This window comes from Aphis gossypii, chromosome 1 (assembly GCF_020184175.1).
Source record: "Aphis gossypii isolate Hap1 chromosome 1, ASM2018417v2, whole genome shotgun sequence".
Lineage (NCBI taxonomy): Eukaryota > Metazoa > Arthropoda > Insecta > Hemiptera > Aphididae > Aphis > Aphis gossypii.
The window spans coordinates 42,802,088-42,826,243 of record NC_065530.1 but is presented as its reverse complement, the minus strand read 5'-3'; the positions used below and the strand labels follow the sequence as shown (position 1 = coordinate 42,826,243).

Here is a 24,156-nt window from a genome sequence, read left to right as displayed (position 1 = left end):
AAAAGTTTAAAGGGCTATAACACGATTCTGCATAATTTTAAATACAACGTTGCTATACAATTAATAACTCTTGTTATTATAAATGGTAATTTTTGAAAAATTTATAATTTTTTCTTGGTTGGCTAGTAAAACGTGCGAGTACTTTCATCTAGACTCTTGAGTCTACTTAATCAATTGCTCAATATAAAGCTTAATGCCATGATATTATGATGCTATATTCAATATTGTATACAATTATATTAAACAGGTAATGAGTAGTAATAAAATTCACAAAAAAATGATCAAACTATTAATCATACAATTTAAAACATTTCATATTATAAAACATATAAAAATATAATTACGACAGTTTTATTCTTTATAATATCGTTAACCTAACCTATGCATATAGAGCGATTTTAACGCTCCGTGAAAATGCACGAGTATCGCCCGAGTACCGCGCGTTACCGGGTGCCCCGTTATATGCTTACCGCGCGCCCAAATCATTCGTGTGACTATCGACTCTTACAATAATATATATTTTGTTTTCGGAATGGCAACGTTGCATTTAAAATTATAGGCGGAATCGTGTATATATATATATGAATTTGCGGAATCGTATATGTATATCAGTGGCTATTAAAATCAACACGATTCCGCAAATTTTTTAGAAAAAATCCATTTGATAATATTCCTATTTATTTTTATTTGTAATTTTTTTATCTTTGTATTCGAAATGTTTCGAACATCTATGGGGTTTTCAGTCTAGTTTCTTATTTACCAGATATTTTTTCTGCCAGTTTATTTTCCAGCTAAAATGTCGACCATGTATTTTTTTTTCACATTCATTACCATGGGCATAGATTTGGGTGTTCAAACACCCCACGAAATTAAAGACAATTAATATATTGTGAATTAAACTTAATGTATATCTAGACCAAAACCCCCTCCAAAAATATTTCCTACCTACGCCCATGGTCACTACACATATTTGGTATAGGTCTTAGTATCCCATCAAGTCACTCAATAATCTGTGCCTACTTGTATACTTACTATGGATCAGGTTTACTATTGCGTTAACGTAAACCAAACTATAAATATATACATTACTCTGCTTAAAATCTAAAATATACACCAAAATGTCTTTTCATGGTTTTCGCCGATTCGATGTAAACAATAGGCCATGATGTCTCAATTAATGTGCTGTAAATAGAAACTCCATAGCCGCTAGACGAGAAATACGTAGTCCTACATGTTATAGGTACCTGACAACACCGTGTCAATAATTATTATAATATTATGGGAGTTAATTATAACGTAGGTATTTATTTGTATTGGGCGGTGTGTCGCGCGGAAGACCGGAGAAACTATTATAATAATATTAAATATAATATACTAATACCATATACCTCCATACAGAGGTTACTGCATACATAGAACCATGTGAACCGGATGCATGTTATATGGTTGTGTATAGAGGTACCTGCTACCACGTTTAACGCAGTAATATCGTGTGTGTGTGTGTGTGTGTGTGTGTGTGTGTGTGTGTGTGTGTGTGTGTGTATTGTATATACATTCCGGTACGCGAGGGCTGAGTTCCGATATATCTATAAATATATATTTATGTTATTTACTGTATAACAATAAACTGCCTTTTGTCGTCGTGTAGTGTGTACAATGTTCATACTGGAAAGAGTGTGTGTAGGCACAGTAATGATAGGTTATGACAATATTCGGCGGTGGACGAAAAAAATATTGTCCCCCCGAAAAATACGAATTTTATGTCATTATCGTTAGATGATCGGATAACGTGTATATTTTGGTGAGTATATATATTTTAATAATACATATAGGTATTGGATAATAATAGAAACACATAATACCATATTATATTACTTAATCGTACCTACATTACGATTGCCCGCGTAGCTGCAATGTATATTTTGTTTATACATAATGGTTCGTAAAAGTGGAGTTTACTCGTGTGAAAATCGATGTGACAACGAATTAATAACCACGGTAGGTATATACGCGTATGTACGTATTTATACTAAATTATATATAGGAACATAGGTACGTGTATCGCGGAGCCCTCTTAAAACTCAATTAAATTATGGGTTTCCGAAAAACAACGTCACGATTCGATGAGTTTAGTTTTTGTAACCTTTTCTTGTGTTTTTTTCCGGGGGGAGTTGAAAATATTTAATATTGTTTTAGGAAAGTACCTCTACATTCGTGCCGAAATTTTACGCGTGACATCCGAATTTTTAGCACAAACATATTGTCATCCCTCAACGACTAAAACTGTATAATGCGGAATTAAAAAGTGTGTGCAGGTAACCGAATCATGTGAATTTGGTATATTTATTACTGCAGTTGATTCACAGCAGTTAATTACCTACTATTGATTATACATTTTTGATTTCTACTATTATTATACTGTATATACTGCATGTTATTCAAACATTCAGTTAATATTTTTATTATGTATAATTTTCTGATATTATTCATTGATTAAATTTACATGTAGAGTTCGTGCTTAATAGATTTCATGAAATATTGAACTGTACCAAAAAAATATGTCACCACAAGTGCCATAAGAAGTTTGTAGAAATGAGGTAAAAATGTAAAAAGATTTAGAACATATGAAGCACGGACTAATACATGTAGTAGCATGTACATGTATGTTTGAAATCAACTATCAAAATAAATAAAAATAAAATCGTAGCACAAAAAAGCGTGCATATAATAGGAGGAAAAAATGTGATAAATTGCAAAAGATAGAAAGAACATGTCATTTTTGCAGACGTACCAAGATCCAAACACCAGCTTATAGTTGTAATGATATTGCAGGTACACTCATGATCTATACAAAATACAAATTATAATAATATGAGAATAATTAAACTAACTCATATTTAAAAATAGAATAATCGTACAAATAATTAGATTTGAATACCATGCAGTAATGTACAGGTACATTGTCTAATACAGAGGTTCTCAAATTTTTGGTCGCAATTACATTAATTTTGGTGAGTCGCACTATATTTTTAAATAATACATAAAGATATAATTATCTTTTACTTTTCATTAATGATCAAAGTTCAAATTCACAGTTGTATCGTCAATCGTTATCTGTGAGGGTGACGATACGAGTTTACAGCGACCGTGTTAAAACAACGCAACCAGATATATCGATAAAGTCTATCTTTTTATAATTTTTCGTAAGCAACAACTGATTCATTAAAAATTTTTTTTAAAAATCCCCAAAATGGATCGTACAATAAAAAGTTTGGGAACCTCTGCACTATAGGTACTATTTAAAAATATCAATACTCCTATTTATGTATTTAAAGTAATAAAAATATTTTATTTTAAATGCACAGTTAATATTGTTACTAGGTAGATACCTATACCTATTATAGTTTATATCCGCAGTCTGCTTGTAGGAATTTTTACAATTTTGAAAATTATTTGTCTTTATTGTATGCGTATGGCGTATCGGGTAAACATAAATAAACATTTTGCTATGTATCTACCTATTAATATTTTTTAAATAGTGTATTGGATTATTGTTAAAAAGACAACACATCTCTATAATATTTTATATGGAATTTTCTTTATGTAACAAGATAAGATTAACCCAATCGTGTTACAACCCCAAAAACATGATCTCAGTAATAGTATAGGTAGGTCGTAGGTATACGCATATCTATTAATTAATAAACTAATATCCGGTTAAATAGTTGTCATTGTTGTCATCTATATTATGTTGATTTTCATAAATATTTAACCAATAAATAACTTGGTTATTATAGTCTATAGATAGGTATAACTGTACTAGGTTGTAAGTACTTAATATTTATAGTTTATACGGGTATAAATACTATAAACAGTAAAAACCATAAACCCGCGGTTAATATACATAATATTATATGAAATTATTTAACACATTCCGGGAAATGATGACAAATGGAAATGATTAGAAGTTTAATGTTGATATAGAAAAATTATTTATTAAATCACCGGGCCGAATTTGAAGCCCAGGGATTAAAAAATTATTACAAGTGTAATAGGTACTTACTTATAGAAAGTTAAGACTAATAATTATTTTGAAACATCACATTTTAACAACCATTAATATCGAACGGAAACGATGAATCATTGGTTACAGGCTACAATAATGAAACTTTGACGACATTGACCGATAATATAATAATATAACTGTTTGTTAGAAAGCGTATGTGTACTGTATAGATGAATAGGTAGTTAACTCTTGTATGGCGAAGGTTTATTCCGTAATTTGAGCTATACTATAACTAGCGATCGTATGATCAGGCATAGCAACAGAACTAAAGAAAAAACGCATATTTCATAATATGACAAATCAATATATTTAAAGTAGCTAAACATTTATATACATTTTATCATCAATTTTAATTATTATACCTATTATTCTCTGTTTTCTTAAATAATTGGACAACAATTTTTCAACTATGTTATGAAAATTCAAAACTACCAATATAATCAACGATCAATCGCGGGGATATTTCAATAGTGGTACCCGCCGGCCACCGATACCGTTTATACCAAGTATCGGCTGTCAGATATCGTATGTTGTATTATTGTGTAAATGATGTTCAGATGTTCTATGAACATTCTAAGTCTAAGTTAGTAAGTACAAGTATAACTGTATAAGTAAAAATATTGGTTTAAACATCAAACTACTACCTATAGTAAAATATAATATAAATTTATATAAATTATATGTAATAGATATTGTAATATACCACATTGTAAGTGTAATGTTATTAATAAATTACCTCAATCATGTCTAACAATATTTATTTTCATCCAAAAAGAGATAGATGATACTGTAATGGACAATTCAACATGTGAATCAAATGATTAGGAGGAAGTTATGGCATTTAAAAGGTGTGAACAAAAAACATATTAAAATAGCTCACATATGGTTGGAGTATTTGAAGTCCTTCAATTTTTAAGCAAGTATGTTGTGAGGAATATTATTTTTAGTTGCTTGTGAAATAACCTTAAGCAACAAATTTTTCTTTTTAGAGATAAAGTTTTGTGCGATATTAGAATAGAAATGGATGATGGTACTGTAATATTTGGACATAAAGTTGTTTTGATATAAGTTAGTGCATATTTCCATGAAATTTTCACTGGTTTTAATGAAAGTAATATAAATCATATTCATATAAGATAATTAGATTCAACTGTTTTACAACTTGATAAATTATACTTATACTGGCGAAATCATAATCACTGAATGCAGTGTAAAGGTATAAAATAAATAAATATTTGATTTTTATGCTCAGTTATAATGATTTAAATGCATTATTGTTGCTTTCTCTAGGTCTTGTTAACAGCTGCCAATCTTTTACAGTTAGACTATGTAAGAAATGTTTGTGCTGAGTTCTTACAAACATAACTAGATGCTTCAAATTGTCTTGAAATCAAAGCATTTGCTGACTTATATGACTGTATTGAATTGTCGAAAAGTTCTCAAACATATATTAAAAATCGGTTTTCGTATGTATACTACTATATTCGATTAAATTTTTAGTAACTTCAATAAATTGTATGAACTAAAAAATAATTAATTTCAGAGAAGTAGTTAACTATGATGAGTTTCTATCTTTATCTTCTGTAGAAGTAATTATACTAATTTTCTGTAATGACATTTTTGTTCAACTAGAAGAAAAAGTAAGCAAACAAAATGAATAATAATAGTATATTAGTGTTTTATACACTTACATAAAATATGTATTAAGTATAAATATAATTTTGTACTATGGTAGTTCAAAAGGATTATAATTCTACATTATAATATCACATTTACTAGTTTACCACAAACAAATAGATATAATAGATGTAGTATTGTTCAAGATTTGAAAAGGAGATTTAGCTAAATATATTTTGTATTTAAAAAAATAAAAAATATTCAATGACAAATTAATTTAGATGCCTGTATTTTTAATGTATACATTGTCCTATTTTAAATAATATTTTATTTAACATTTAATGCCCTTGGCTATTTTTATTTAAAATCGAAGAGACCATGAGGTATATAATGACAATAACTATAAACCATTTAAAAAATATTCTTAAATAGCATCTAACCTTTGGTGAGTGGTTTAACAAATATGTATATGATATGCTAATATTATATGCGGACATATTGAAAATTCATTACACATATATTATGTAATAATAAGCAATAACATTATATTGATTTTTTGTAGATATTTAAATGTGTAATTAATTGGCTAAAATATGGATTGGATAGTAGAAAAGGGATAGGTTAGCTCCAAGGGGGAAGGCACTATGGCCATGCCCCCCTCAGGCTTTCAATAATGTTAAATTTCTTAATACATTTTATTAAATGTGGTAAATGTGGTATAGTAATATGGTTATCAAAGACAATAAAGTAAACAATTCAATTAAATTAAATATATTTTTCATAAATTATAATATCAAGTTAATTGCCTATTTGTTTTTTTCTCCAAAAAAAAAGCATCTGGGAGGATATATCCCCATATCCCTCCTATAATTACGCCACTGCTAACCACATGTATTTTCTATCTCTCCCCAAAAACCGCATATAAATTCAATGTCACTGGACAGAATTATTTAGTGTGACCTTTAAAAGGAAACACATTGTATACTATTATTATATGTATTTAGTGTTTTATTTTGTATTAAGTAAAAAATTTAATTTTGTACCATAGAAGTTCGAAAGGATTATAATTGAATCACATTTACCACAAACAAGTAGGTAGGTATAATAGCTGTTGTGTTGTCCAGGATTTTGAAAGGAGATTTAACTAAATATATTTTGTGTTTAAAAAATTAAAAATATTCAGTGGAATATTAACTTAGAAGCCTGTTATTTTAATGTATACATTGTCCTATTTTAACTAATTTTTGACTTAACATTTAACACCTTTGCCTATTTAAATTTAAAATATAAGAGACCATGTGATATACAATGACAATCAATATAAAGTCCTTTGAAATTTTTCTTAAATTGAATCTAACATTTGGTAAGTAGTTTAACAAATAGTTGTATGATATGCTAATCTTATATGAGTACCTACATATTGAAAATTCATTATATATTATTATGTAATAATAAGCAATATTATTGTATTAATTTTTTTGTAGATATTTGAATGTGTAATTAATTGGTTAAAATATGGATTGGATAGAAGAAAAGATTTTTTGCCTGAATTAATGGAACATGTACGTTTGCCATTAATCTCAAAACAGTATTTATTAGAAAAAGTAGTTGATGAACCTCTCCTTAAAATTAGTCCTAAGTGTATGTTTTTCTAAACTTTAATGTGGCTTTTATTTTAAATGTATAAGTGATATTTCTATAATAAATTTAGGTAAAGACTATATAAACGAAGCATTACAATTTCATCTATTAAAGTATTTACAACCCTTCACAGTCTCACAATCTATTCGCAGTACACCTAGACAGTCTATTGGTTTTCAAAAAGTATAATTCTGTTTTGATTAATAATATATCTCTTTAAACAATTATTTTATTTATTTATTTATTTATTTATTTATTTCAGGTTATTCTAATGTTCTGTAATTCTCAAAAAAAGGCTAGTGTAATATACTGGTATGACAACATTTGGTATCCTGCCCCAACAACGAGTAAATGTTATTCAGAATGTTGCCTAACTGTAATCAAAGATCAATTTGTATTAGCTATGGGTGGTGTTCAATTTGGATCAAATTGTCAATTTGTTGAAATGCTTGATGTTTCTTCACAATCACCTTGTTGGATACCTATGATGGACTTGTTAGTTAATAGGAAAAATTTTGGTGTTGGTACATTAGATAATTGTGTACCTATATGCCGTAAGTCACACTAATACATTAAATATTTTATGTTATAAATATATATGTTAAAATAATTGATAGATTGGTGGACATGATGGAAAAAATCGTTTAAATAGTGTAGAATTTTTTGACATCAATACCAATAAATGGCAAATGGCTACAAGTATGTCTATTAAGAGGAGTCATCATGGTGTTGGAGTACTCAATAACCTCTTGTATGCGGTAAGTAAATGTTTTGTATTTTTCATTTTTTATATATAGTTTAATTAATTTGTATAGGTAGGAGGTTCTGATGATCACAAGAATTTAAAATCTGTTGAATGTTATAATCCCTGCCTTGATACATGGACACCAGTAGCCAAAATGTCTGAATATCGCTATGGGTGTGGTATAGGAGTCATGGAAGGTGTTTTATATGCTATTGGTGGTAAAAATAATTCAAATTGTCTCAAAAGTGTTGAAGCCTTTACACCAAGTTCTGGAGTTTGGACTAAAATTGCTGACATGCATTTCTGCAGAATGTTTTTTGGTGATTTATTTTTGAAGAAATTTATGATTATAATGTTTTTAAATTATTCTTTTTATTATAGGAGTAGTTGTATTAGATGGTTTATTACATGTTATTGGAGGAATGAACAATGAAGATCTTCATTTGAATTCTACTGAGATTTACAATCCCAAAACCAATACCTGGTCATTGAAAACATTGTTAAAGGATGTTGATTGGGTTTATAGTGGAGTTGTTGTTAATAGGCCTCCACATTTTAAAACTTATGATGATTAATTGTTTACTTATCTTTTATATTATATTTGTATTTATGTTTAATTTTTGACAGTGAATAATTTAGTATTTTATATATTTTACATTTCCTGTGTATAAAATTTATGATAAAAATGTTTTCATAAAGTTTAAATATTCTATTGTGAAGTTAAATAAACAATAATAGGTAATAATATATTTAATTTTTTTAGACAGTCTTTATATTAACTTTATATTGTACAAGCGTAAAGTGATTATTTTTACTGGATTGCTGTTTTTTGATAATGTTTTAATTTTCATAATACTTTTATTTTTATTAATATTATTTTTTTGTAGTTTATTTTATTTAGTTGAGTTAGAATAATATAAGTAGATTGTATTGTATTGTGTTGACACACTTAATTAATTTTTAATTGCAAATTCCTATTATTATTATTCTTATTCTTAACATAAATGTTATTGTTAAATTTCACATAGACTTCCTCGTTATACCATACTTTAATTGATTTATGTATATTGTTCTAGTTAAAAAAAAAAAGATTCACTCATTTATGTTTTATTTAATAATATAGTAGTATTAATAAGTCATTGAATAATAACTATCTAAAATAAGTAAAATATAAAAGTAGATTGTAGATTATAATTTATTGTATAAATACTTTTAGTAATAAACTAATAAAGGTTATTTAACATTTTATATATTTTTATATTTATTCTGAAATGTATTCTGCCAGTTTCCATGCTTTACTAACCACATAATTCTATTGTAACTTAAAGTATAAATTCTTTATTTCAAAGAAAGAAAAAAAATATATTCCTTTATGTACAATGTACATTAACTATACCTACCAGACCTAAACTATTAGATTTTCCTTTGCATAGAAACGTAAAATTAATGTACAATCTACAATTACTATCGTAGAGCCGTATTTTTTATTATTTGTGTTCGCAGAGAAATGTTTAGTAATTAAAATGAGAAGATATATAAAGGGAGTGAAAAATATATATTTATAGACTAACATACATTACTGACCACTGCTTGGATATTATGATTATTATTTTTATTCGTTTCTTTAATCTGTACGACTACATTATTAGGTGCTTCGATAGCCTGTATATTTTGTGTTGATTGCAATAGCTACAGTGGATATAATCGGTTTATGGGTAACTAAAATACGATATTATGCGTTCTTGATTCGATTGTGTTGAGATACCGAGAAAATACAGCATCTATCGATGTAACAAAATTCTATTAATTTTATGGAAGTGTCTGATGCAAAATTTATTGAAATCTCAACTACAAAATGATAAATAAACAATATTTTTCAATTGTCATTCAATACAATAATATAACTATTATAAAATTACATTTACAAATATTTACATAAGTAACATCAAGTCAAGTTTAGATTTTGGATTAAGTAAAATAAAAAATGTGTGGCACTCAGGGACTGTCGCGGTAAAGCTATTGCATATTTGCATAGCAATTATGTAGCTATGTATCGTGTATTTATAGCTACCTATTTATTTTTGTAAGATATTAATTCGTTACACGTTTGAAGCGAGGCGATCGAAAAGAAAAAAAACCGGGTAGGTCTTGCTACCTACAGAATAGCTGTGTGTAGATTTTGTAGAACACTGAGTGTTTGGTACTGGGCCGTGAACCATATAATATTAAATATTATATATTTATATATAAATATATATTATACATTACATTACATGCATATGAATTTTGGTGTGATATTAGTGGGCCACACAACTAAAAAGGTTGGGAACCGCTGCCCTATCACATACCTCATACCTACTTCTCTTTTTAATTTTATTTAATTTCTAAGTTATAACAATACAACACAATGGATAAAATCGTCAACTTGCTGAAATGCTTGATGTTTCTTCACTATCACCCTGTTAGATACCTATGATGAACATGATAGTTAGTAGGGGAGATTTGAGTGTTGGTACATTAGATAGTTGTGTATATGGCATATGCTACAAGCACGATATAGAGAAGATATCTTCTCTATATCGTGGCTATAAGCCCTATAAGTCACACTAATACGTTACATATTTTATGTTATAAAATATATATGTGATAATAATTGATAGATTGGTGGATGTAATGGATCAAAATATCAAATCGTTTAATACCTAGTGTTGGAGTTTTTGAATTATTTATATTTTATATTTATATTATTTGATGACAACCAATTATATAAATATTTATATATAGCCGAGGGAAAGTACAGATTTTTTGGTAAAACTGATGTCTATTGTATTTAAGATACATAACACGGCTCGTTCTGACCACACTGATTAGGTTGGTATTGGATATTTTCTACTTTAATATTTTTATTTTTGTATTTTCGTATTTCGTTATTAATTCCGAATTCGTGTGATTTTCATTAGAATTTACTATTTAGTATACGCCATTCGGTTTTATTCTTTATTTTTTTGTATTAGCACTAAACGGAAGTGCGGAAATTCGGAATGACGTATGCGATAAAAAAATATTTCATGTGGTCAATGTTTATTTACACTATTTGATTATTATAATTATTAATTTGTATACGAGCTAACGTCAGTTATACACTTCTAGTTTCTAAAATAATATTTAAGAATCAGATAATTTTAAAACTTTGCCACCTTGGTCTATAGTCTATACTAACAAAAACTGGTAAAGTGGTAAAACAAGTACAACAATAATTGGTAAGAAAATATTCTTCTAAACACAATAATATTTTACTTATTTTATTTAATATTCTTATTTTGATTGTACGTCTATCATGATAAATCTTTAGTTAGTATGTTAATTTTAAAGTGTAGTAAAGTTAATAAATATCAATTTAAAATCCTTGGAAAAAAAATTATTATAATTAAGAAACAAAATTTATAAAATAGATACATGTTAAGAAGTATGTAATCAACAATAAATTAAACAACTAATTTATTTGTTGAGTTGTTCAACTAGGTGTATTTTTATATGCTTAATAATCTGTTATTTATCTAATAATTATTTTTTTTCTGTCTAAAATTGAGAAATTTGAAACAATAATTTATCAATAACATTACACGTATAATGATGTACATTAAAAGTTACCTATATTATATATTGGTTAAAATAATATTAATTATATTATAATGTAGTAATTTCAACCAATATACTAATTATTAGTTATTCTTACTAACTTGTCACATATTCTTGAAAAGTATTTTCATCTAAAAAAAAAGATGGGTGACACAGTAATGGAAAATTCAACATGTGAATCAAATGTTATGACATTTAAAAGGTGTGAACCAAAAACGTATAATAATAGCTCACATATGGTTGGAGTATTTGAAGTTCTTCAATCTTTACGCAAGTATGTTGTGAAGAGTTTAATTTTTAGTTGCTAGTGAAATAACAACAAATTTCCGTTTTTAGAGATAAAGTTTTGTGTGATATCAGAATAGAAACAGACGATGGTACGATAATATTTGGACATAAAGTGGTTTTGATATCAGCTAGTACATATTTCTGTGAAAATTTCACTGGTTTTAATGAAAGCAATATAGATCATATTCATATAAGAGAATTGGATTCAACTGTTTTACAACTATTGATAAATTATATTTATACTGGCGAAATCATAATCACTGAAGGCAATGTAAAGGTAAAAAATAAATAAATATTTGATTTTTATGCACAGCCATAATTAATTTATACCTATGCATTATGGTTTATTTTTCAAGGTCTTGTTAGCAGCTGCAAATTGTTTACAGTTAGACTATGTAAAAAATGTTTGTGCTGAGTTCTTACAAACACGACTAGATGCTTCAAACTGTCTTGGTATCAAAGCATTTGGAGACTTATATGGCTGTATGAAATTATCAACAAGTTCTCAAACTTTTATTAAAAATCGGTTTTTGTATGTATATTTGATTAAAATTTTTAGTTACTTCAATAAGTTGTATAAATTAAAATAACTATTTACAGAGAAGTGGTTAACACTGATGAATTTCTATCTTTATCTTCTGTAGAAGTAATTAAACTTATTTCAAGTAATGACATTTTTGTTCCACTAGAAGAAAGAGTAAGCAAACAAATTTAATAATATATAGTGTGTTTCCTTTTAAAGGTAACACTAAAAATTCTGTCCAGTGACATCGGATTGATATGTGGTTTTTGGAAGGAGACAGGGAATACATAATAGGTACACATTTCTTGATGATTTTTATAATTGTAGAACGTTCTGTGTGCACACTGCACATGCACAATGCAATTTGCATTTTTTAAAATTGCAACTGGTGTTTTGATTACCAAATTCAGATAGACTGAATTTTTCTAAGTAATTTGGTCCTCTGAACCATAACTCTTAAATCAAAATTGACTAAATGACAACAATGTAAAGTTTTGATTAAAATTATTGAATTTTTCAACAATTATGCTAGGATTTTATAAACTTTCATGCAATTTTAAGTATTTTTTTTTGTATTTTTAGGTTTTTAGATATTATCAAATCATTTATATTTAAAAATTTAATAAAAAAAAAAAAAAAAAAAATACTGATGATGGTTGAAAAATTGAATAGTTTTAATCAAAACTTTATCTCATTGTCATTTAGTCAATTTTGGTTTTAGAGCTATGGTTAAGATGACATTTAAAATCATCAAGAAATGTGTATTTATGTATTTTCTATCTCTTCCCAAAAACCGCATATAAATTCAATGTCACTGGACAGAATTATTTAGTGTGATCTTTAAAAGGAAACACATTGTATACTATTATTATATGTATTTAGTGTTTTATTTTGTATTAAGTATAAATATAATTTTGTACCATAGAAGTTCGAAAGGTTTATAGTTGAATCACATTTACAACAAACTAGTAGGTAGGTATAATAGATGTTGTGTTGTCCAGAATTTTGAAAGGAGATTTAACTAAATATATTTTGTGTTTAAAAAATGAAAAATATTCAATGACAAATTAATTTAGATGCCTGTATTTTTAATGTATACATTGTCCTATTTTAAATAATATTTTATTTAACATTTAATGCCCTTGGCTATTTTTATTTAAAATCGAAGAGACCATGTGATATACAATGACAATAACTATAAACCCTTTAAAAAATATTCTTAAATAGCATCTAACCTTTGGTGAGTGGTTTAACAAATAGTTATATGAATTGCTAATCTTATATGAGTACATATTAAAAATGTATTATATATTATGTAATAATAAGCAATATTATTGTATTAATTTTTTTGTAGGTATTTGAATGTGTAATTAATTGGTTAAAATATGGATTGCATAGTAGAAAAGATTTTTTGCCTGAATTAATGGAACATGTACGTTTGCCATTAATTTCAAAACAGTATTTATTAGAAAAAGTAGTTGATGAACCTCTCCTTAAAATTAGTCCTAAGTGTATGTTTTTCTAAACTTTAATGTGGCTTTTATTTTAAATGTATAAGTGATATTTCTATAATAAATTTAGGTAAAGACTATATAAACGAAGCATTACAATTTCATCTATTAAAGTATTTACAACCCTTCACAGTCTCACGATCTATTCGCAGTACACCTAGACAGTCTATTGGTTTTCAAAAAGTATAATTCTGTTTTGATTAATAATATCTCTTTAAACAATTATTTTATTTATTTATTTATTTATTTCAGGTTATTCTAATGTTATGTAATTCTCAAAAAAAGGCTAGTGTTATATACTGGTATGACAACATTTGGTATCCTGCCCCAACAACGAGTAAATGTTATTCAGAAGGTTGCCTAACTGTAATCAAAGATCAATTTGTATTAGCTATGGGTGGTTTTCAATTTGGATCAAATTGTCAATTTGTTGAAATGCTTGATGTTTCTTCACAATCACCTTGTTGGATACCTATGATGGACTTGTTAGTTAATAGGAAAAATTTTGGTGTTGGTACATTAGATAATTGTGTATATGCCGTAAGTCACACTAATACATTACATATTTTATGTTATAAATATATATGTTAAAATAATTGATAGATTGGTGGACGTGATGGAAAAAATTGTTTAAATAGTGTAGAATTTTTTGACACCAATACCAATAAATGGAAAATGGCTGCAAGTATGTCTATTAAGAGGAGTCATCATGGTGTTGGAGTACTCAATAACCTCTTGTATGCGGTAAGTATATGTTGTATTTTTTAGTTTATATGTGTACTTAAATTAATTTGTGTAGGTAGGAGGTTCTGATGGTCACAATAATTTAAAATCTGTTGAATGTTATAATCCCTGCCTTGATACATGGACACCAGTAGCAAAAATGTCTGAATATCGCCGTGGGTGTGGTATAGGAGTCATGGAAGGTGTTTTATATGCTATTGGTGGTAGATTTAAATCAAATTGTCACAAAAGTGTTGAAGCCTTTACACCAAGTTCTGGAGTTTGGACTAAAATTGCTGACATGCATTTCTGCAGAAAGTATTTTGGTGATTTATTTTTGAAGAAATTTATGATTATAATGTTTTTAAATTACTCTTTTTATTATAGGAGTAGTTGTATTAGATGGTTTATTACATGTTATTGGAGGATTGAACAATGAAGGTGTTGTTTTGAATTCTATTGAGATTTACAATCCCAAAACCAATACTTGGTCATTGAAAACATTGTCAAAGGATGTTGGTTTGGTTTATAGTGGAGTTGTTGTTAATAGGCCTCCACATTTTAAAACTTATGATGATTAATTGTTTACTTATCTTTTATATTATATTTGTATTTATGTTTAATTTTTGACAGTAAATAATTTAGTATTTTATATATTTTACATTTCCTGTGTATAAAATTTATGATAAAAATGTTTTCATAAAGTTTAAATATTCTATTGTGAAGTTAAATAAACAATAATAATAATATATTTAATTTTTTTAGACAGTCTTTATATTAACTTTATATTGTACAAGTGTAAAATGATTATTTTTACTGGATTGCTGTTGTTTGATAATGTTTTAATTTACATAATACATACTTTTATTATTATTAATATTATTTTTTTGTAGTTTATTTTATTTAGTTGAGTTAGAATATAAGTATATTGTATTGTATTGTGTTGATACACTTAATTAATTTTTAATAGCAAATTCCTATTATTATTATTCTTATTCTTAACATAAATGTTATTGTTAAATTTCACATAGACTTCCTCGTTATACCATACTTTTATTGATTTATGTATATTGTGCTAGTTAAAAAAAAAAGATTCACTCATTTATGTTTTATTTAATAATATAGTAGTATTAATAAGTCATTGAATAATAACTATCTAAAATAAGTAAAATATAAAAGTAGATTGTAGATTATAATTTATTGTATAAATACTTTTTGTAATAAACTAATAAAGGTTATTTAACATTTTATATTTTTTTATACTTATACTCAAATGTATTCTGCCAGTCACCATGCTTTACTAACCACATAATTCTATTGTAACTTAAAGTATAAATGCTTTATTTCAAAGAAAGAAAAAAGAAGTGGGCATGTGGGTACCGCTCTGCTGTACATTAGGAGGTGGGGTGGACCTCGGACTAGGGTAGGTTACATATGAATGCAATGATAGGTATCATTGTATACGAAAAACGATTCTGAACGGAGATGATTTGTCAGCCTAGGATATAATTTCCAGTGGTTAGTGAAAAAGGTGGTTTATGTTTTAATGGCCTGAATACACCAAAATTTTATAATTATTGTAAGTTAAACTTATGAAAAATCTTGTATTAAATTTTCAACTCTTAGCTACCTATACAAATATTTTTATGAATTATACCTACAAAATAATTTGCAAATATTCATAATTTTGACGAATTTTCGTCAAAATTTGAACTTCAAATGCTAATAAAAAAAATTGTCCCTATGTATTCTTATAATTTTTTAATCACTATAAGAATAACATATGAGGAACTTTGTATAAAATTTTCAAGTATTTTGATAGGGCCAAAAAAATTTTATCGACACTTCAAAAAAAAATTTTCAGCATAATTGAAAATTTCAGTTGTCTATAAATAGCTCAAAAAAACTCAAAATATTTTGAAAATTAAATCATGTAAGGAAAATGCCAATCTAAATAACTGGTAAAATTTTCAAGTATTTACGACATACTATTTGAATAACAACAAATATCAAAAATCGTTTGAGGATAAATCGTTATTTAGCGCGGTTTTGTAAAAATTTAAATTTCAAACACTCATAAAAATTTTTTGTCTGAATCCGGTAGAGTTTTTTTTACAGATATTTGAAGAAAAATGTACGGAGAACCTTGTACCAAATATTCAAAACTTAGTTATAAAAGAAAAAATTTTTACGATTTTCCAACCATAAAATTACTTGCAAATTTTCACGTTTTCGACAGATTTCGTAAAAATTTGAACTATAAACGCTTATAAAAAAAAAATTGTGACTAACGATTTTTAATTTTTTTTAGCTACAATAAAATCAACTCATAAGGAACCTTGTATTAAATTTTCAAAACTTTTTGGTCATCCAAAAATTTTTTATCGACACTTCAAAAAAAAATTTCTCAAAAAAATCGAAAATTTTTGAAAATTTAACTGTATATAGATAACACTGACATTAACATTTGGTGAAAATTTAAAGTATTTTCAGTGATTAGTTTTTGAATTACAACCATAAAAAAAAATCGATTTGGTCGAAAACTGGTTTTGCGTAAAAATTGCCGTTTTTCCGTCATTTTTTTTTTTGTTTTTCTCGATTTTTTGAAAACTGTTGGAAAATGTTAACTTTTTACCTCTATAATGCACCAAGGATATTCACTTTTACATCGGAAACCACCCCCATAGTTTGAAATTGGAGCATTATTTCGACTAGTTATGCTGTACACAGACACAAAAAAAAAAAAAAAAACACACATCATTGTAAAATCAATACATTCATCACTTCGTTCAGAATCTAAAACATACATCATTGTAAAATCAATACATTCATCACTTCGTTCAGAATCTAAAATTTGGGTGTCAAAAAAACTTGAAAATTGAATTTCAAGTTTCTTATGAATTTTTTTCTTATTGTAGTTAAAAAGAATCAAAAATCGTTAGTCACTTTTTATTTTATATAAGCGTTTATAGTTTACATTTTTACAATATATGTCAAAATCGTGAAAATATGCAAGTAATTTTGTCGTTGAAAAATCATAAAAAATTTTAAAGATTAAAAAATTCAACACTAAGTTTTCCTTCAAATAGTTTTAGAGAAAACTCGAAGCATCATCGTAGGAAAAATTTTAGTGTGTTTGAATTTTAAATTTATACGACAACGATATATCCTGCTCAAACGATTTTAAATATTTGTAATTACTTATTATTCTATAAGTATAAGTATTAAATCGTTGGTTCTTGAAAATTTTACTAGTTATTTTTATAGGAATTTTCTTTACATAATTTAATTTTCAAAACATTTCGCTTATTGTAACGCCATTTATAGGCATTTGAAATATTCGTTTTTCTTTTTTTTTTTTTTTAAATATTATATATTTTTTTTATAATATTTTATTATATATTTTTGCCTGAGTCAAAATACTTGAAAATTTAATACTAAGTTCCTCATAAATTAGTCTTATAGTGATTCAAAAATTATAAGAATACATAGGCACAATTTTGGAATTATATCTTATTAAGACTCTAATAGTCAAATACAATTATACATAATATAGAATAAATTGTGAAAAAAAAACTTATTAAATTTAACTTAACCTTCCCAACTTAAATATCAGTTATTAGTTAAACAATTGTTGTAATAAATTTTATAATAACAACTTTAAGGATAATTTATTAAGAAAAAAAGTGGGTACACATTTTAAATCTAGATGTGCCTTTAATGAGTAACCAGTAAATATACTTTTTTTAATTCAATTTAAATTCACAGAAAATATAAACTGTATTTTATTTAAAATCAACAAATATAAATATGTAAAATATTTGCCAAGATATAGTAGTTTTTATTTTTATAAATTGTATTGGTATAAATACATAATTTTATCTTATTTCTCCTATCTAGGTATAAGTCTTAAATATTATCACATAAGTACAATAGTATTTAAATACATTTTGGTGTAACTTTGCTAATTACCATTAAGTTTTATGCATTATATATATAAAAAAAATAATTGTACAGTAGCTATCAGTGGGACCAATCTACTAAAATAATCAGCATAATAGTATATACAGTGACTGACAGGAATCTGAAATTATTCAGGTTTTAACTATGTTCAGGAGAAGGAACATCACCCACCCCATGAAATATTTCAAATGTCATATAATTACCAACAACTTTGAATATTAAATTTCAATTTTACAGTAAAATTTAACTAGATTGTTCATTTCAAAAGTGTCTGGTTCTAGTCTATCACCTTACAGATACATTTTTATCATATATCATAAATGTGTTACATTAAATAAAAAACAAAAAATAATAATAAAAAATTGTATTTTAATTATTGATTATCATATTTTTACAACTAATAATCAATAATAATTAATAAGTAACTACATTTTTACTTTATTTGTTTGGAGTCTAAGCCCATTTTCAATAAATATAAAATGTATATTATACACTATACTATCAATTATTTCAATTGGTGATAGTTAAATATTATTAGACATATTAATTTAAGATTAAAATTGAATCCACAAACACGTGAAATAACAATAACGTTATGGTGGGTTTGTTAGTAAATTGGTAAATATAGCTTTATAAATTTTAAATTTAAATGGCCAGTTTCTAAGTAATTTATAAAAAGTTTATTTATATATTTTTAATCAGCATTTCAATACAACAAATACTAATTTCTTCTGAAATAAAATCTAAGTATATTTTAAATAAACATTGTACATAAGGTATAAAATTTAACGGCTTAAAAAGCTCTAAATGGAAATCTTGATATCACTCATTTGTCAAATTAGCATTTTAGTTGACAAATTAAAAAATGTTTTACCATTGATAATATGTATATATATATTTTTTTTTGTATTAATCACAATTTTTTTTTTTTTTTTAGTGTAAAAAAGTATAAATAAAATATAAAAAAGAAATATTTAAAACTAATAGTACAAAATTAGTGATGGAAGGTCTTCTATAAAATTTAAGTAGTTCACTAATAATTTAAAGTATTTACAACTGTTGTTGACAATGTTAAATTAAGCTTACAAAATTACATTTTATAATAATGAATATTATGATAAAATAACTGATGGACTATACAAAATGTATGGTGTAAAAAAAAAAAAAATAGAAACAACTGTTAAAACTGTTTGGATAAAAACTGTGGTTGAGACACACATTCTGCACTTACATTTTTCTTGTTCACAACCATGGTTAAAGGAAGGTTTACTCTGATACTAGGGTACTGGAACGTCTGAAAATAGAACAAGAAATGAATGAGATTTTTTTTTTATTATTTATTAAATTTGATAAAAAAAATAAACCTGTTTTATATATTTTGCATCAATATTAGTTAAATAAGGTTCGGGAATGGCCACAGCATCTCCTATGATTGGTCCTCTACCTTGAGCTAGGTTGTATACTGATACAACAATACATGATAAATCTTTATCCACCAGACAAAATGTACTAATAAAAATATTTTGACTGTCTTAATACAAAATTGAAAATTACATGAATGGTAATTTTATTAATTGTACTTACTAAGGGACAGGCTCCTGATTGTATACAACACATACTACTCGACCACATACTACTTTGTTAGCATTAAAGCCCGTTTGGAGTTTAGATAATGGAATATGTTCCAACATTACATGGCCTTTCATTGTTTTTATTTTATTGTTGTATAATCCCAAAAAACTAGAGTTTAAAGACTAATTATGGGGATAAAAAAAATAAATTAATTAATTAACACATAATATAATAATATTGTTTAATTAATAGCAAAGTTTTAGGTTGAGTGCTTAGATTAGTTTCAATATTGATTAATATTGATATGGTGCGATTAAATACAATAATAAATATAATTATGCACATTAAATTTATTGTATAATAGTACCTCTGTCATCTGTTGCAGTCGTTTACTTTTTACCTGACCCTTACGTTGATATAATGTTTGTGTTGAGGTCAAATATTTAATGAGATCTTCTAAAGTTTCTTTAGCTGTAGTCCACATTGGATCCAATATTGATGCTTGTTCAAAGCTCAATAAAGCATCTGTATAAATTTCCCCATATTTTAAAGCCTACATAACAAATTATAATCTAACTATTAATTAATCACATTTTATCAACAAGCTTAACTTACAACGCCTCTATTAAAATGAAGATCAGCATTCTTGGAAGCTATAGGGTCTTTAAGCTAAGAACAAATTTCAAAATTTTAAATAATTAATTTAAGTAAAAACACAATTAATGCATTGACTTACAGCTTTCTCAAAAGAGTTGATGGATTGTCTAAGGAGTTTATCTTCTTGTCTCCTAAAAAATAAGGATAGATAAGCATTTCCAAGTATTGCCCAAGATTCTCCATCATTAGTGTCCAATTCAACAGCTTCTTTAGCATACTCAATGCCTGCATTAAGATTTTCCTTAACATTTTCACTAGTTAACAACTGAGCCTCACGCATAATAATCGATAGATTTCTCAAAATGACTTTACATTTACCCTGGAACAGAAAAACAGACATAAAAGTACATTTAAAAAAAGTGTTATCTTATAACAACTATGACATGGATTTAAATACAAATTTTCCTTTTTTCCGAACACTCTGATTTAGCTTTTCAAGTATACAATTTGCTTTATAAATTAAAAAACATAATAATCATTTTTTAATAATTGAGTAAACTGTTTGTATATTTTATAAGAATGGATAAAATTTGCTTAAGATATTATTTTAATTATTTAAGATATTAGCTATACTCTGTTCAGGTAAAGAGTGCCCAAACTTGCACATGCATACTTAGCTACCGACAACTATCGGACCCCACAAGCGAGATCAGATGCTCTGTGATTGATCGGAATTGTACAATATATGCGATACATGCGCAAACAGAACTAGTTTTCGTCTGAGCGACTGAGCACTCTTAACCTTAACAGAGTATACAAACAAAACAAGAAATAATTTTCTTAATAGAGTTTCATTTGATTATGTTTATTACTATTAAATTTTTACCTATGTAATAAACAAGTGATAGTGACTACAATGATCTGACAAACATAACTTTTATCACACGTAGGTACATGGGCTCCAACTATTGGGGTCAGCGGCGGATTGGCCCACCGGGATACTGGGAAAGTTCCCGGTGGGCCAGTGTCGTATTATAACTCTGGGTCGATGTATTTAGATTAAAAATTATTTCATAATAATAATGTATTAAAGTATTCTGTATTTAGAACACTAGAACGCTTGCCTAATGTCTTATTACAGTGGCGTCGTTTTGGGAGTGGCAAAGTGGGTATTTGCTCCTATCCATGGGCTGGTGTCGGTATGTTGCTGTTTAACCATTATTATTATACCAATAAATACAACATTCAGTGTTTAAAAATATAAAAAATTATAAAATAAATGAAGTGGGAATGGAAATTCGATAAAATGTAAGTAAATATTTTTTTGAAGCAATCAGTTTTTTACGTATTTGAGCCGGGTAAAACTTTTGTCCTCCTCTATTGAAAACCGAAATGACACCACTGTTCTATTAGTTATTTGTCCAAAAAATTAATAAATTGCCATGTCTGATAATAAACGAAAAGGAGAGCTCAAAAATTTAGGGGAAAAAAACAACCTATTAGAGGATGGGTCACTATTATTGATTGAGGAAGAGAAATGTATTTAGAAATTACAAAATAGTGATTTATTAAGAAAAGAATTTTTTACTAATTTAATTATTTTATTTATAAAAATTAAGGCTTTTATAGTAATTTTGGCCACAATAGTAAAAGAAGTTAATAGATTAATATATGAGTTAATTTATAATTTACTTTTAACCATCTAATCTAAATTTTTATAAAATTTGTTTTAATATTTATTTATTTTAATTATTAATATTGTTTTATACATGCATAATGCATGGACAAATAGTGCAAAAAGTAAAGGTAGGTGCGTGATATTAAGTTACACCTACTCATAAGTTAAACTTACATATTATATTAAATAAAATATAATAAGTATTATGAAATAAATAAGACAATGACTAGAAAAAAAATTGTTTTTATGGAAAATTATTTTTATTGGATGGTTGGCCAGTCATACGGTAATTTCCCGGGCCAAAATTTTTAGCCAATCTGCCGCTGATTGGGGTGCTGTGATGCTCAAGTACCCTATGGTTAATTTCATAACATTCAAATATTCAATACGTAAATATTATAAATGTATAGAAGTATAAATATAAAAATTATTGCACAATAATGTCATTAAATTAAATTTTTAAAAGCATCTTTTTTTTTAAGGATATTTAAATTCACACTAATAATAACATATTAATTACGTGTTTCAGTGAAGCAAGAAAACAGTATTTGGCTTCAGAAAATCTTTTCAAATGTACTAAACATTCACCAAGTGAATTCCATGCATCTAAGTGTGTTGGATTGAGTTTAACTGCTTTGGATAATACATTAATACATTCTTCATTTACTGGTTGTGTAACACTCCAAGTTTTTCCCAGCAAAAAAAAATACTGTGCTTTGTTTTCAGCAACTGCAGCTTCTAAAAGTTTAAGAAAGACTCATTTATAATTTGCATTATAAAAAAATGCTTATGTTCTTACCTTCATTTGTTTTCATCAATGTCAATACATGTTTAACCTTTTCATTTAGAATTTCTTTGTTGTAAGATACTTTTTCAGTATTGTTTTCGAATGAATTTTTATTAAACAAATACAGTTCCTCAACAATAGACTAAAAAACAATAAAATATGACAAAAAAAAAAAAAAATTGATATCAAGCCAAAAGATATATCCATTTATGGTAGGTACCTGAAGATAATCAAGTGTGGGCGTACATTTGTCCTGTTCAGAAACCTCATTCTCTTCTTGCAAATTTAAGCCATTCAGTTTTTCTAAGTTCTGATCATAATTTGTTTCAGACTTGTCGTCATCTGATAGTCGATTACCGCTCATTTTAAGCAAAACCTATACAATTAATTGATTAGGTATGACAAAATTCGATATTCGATAAAATACATAAAAAACAAATAGTAAGCAAGACTACCTACCAAAATATATTAAGTTTTTTTTTTCAAAGTTTATTGTACTCTTATACAAGAGTAGTCCATAATATTTTGAATTATTTCATCAAATCTTGAGCTTGAACAGTTTATTAACTTCGGCTAAATATACGTTCGTCATTTATGGCAGTAGTAGCGTACTGAAAAACTGTAAAGTGTAGACTGACTCACTGGACTGGAGACTGACTAGACAGTTGTAGAGTGTATATAACACTATACTACTGATATCTCCCGAGTCCCGACGATCACGTATGATCATAGATAATATATATCGTATAATAATATAATAATATCTATGTGTATGTATGTTTGACAATTATCACTTTTTGATAACA

At 26.6% G+C, this 24,156-nt stretch overlaps 1 protein-coding gene and 1 pseudogene across 1 annotated transcript; one reads left to right on the top strand and one right to left on the bottom strand.

Moving 5' to 3' along the window:
• Positions 1-3,966: 3,966 nt before the first annotated feature.
• On the top strand, positions 3,967-15,860 carry LOC114124248 (uncharacterized; annotated as a pseudogene).
• A 2,711-nt stretch (positions 15,861-18,571) lies between these two features.
• Positions 18,572-24,027, bottom strand: LOC114124491 (tetratricopeptide repeat protein 5-like). The gene is made up of 10 exons (XM_050201493.1): positions 23,810-24,027; positions 23,571-23,726; positions 23,363-23,492; positions 23,084-23,301; positions 21,025-21,264; positions 20,904-20,957; positions 20,656-20,841; positions 20,301-20,470; positions 20,081-20,225; positions 18,572-20,010 (listed from the first exon to the last, which is right to left on the bottom strand). The coding sequence occupies exons 2-10, from the start codon at positions 23,712-23,714 to the stop codon at positions 19,897-19,899; spliced, it is 1,401 nt and encodes a 466-aa protein (XP_050057450.1). The 5' UTR covers positions 23,715-23,726; positions 23,810-24,027; the 3' UTR covers positions 18,572-19,896.
• Between the last annotated feature and the right edge of the window lie 129 nt (positions 24,028-24,156).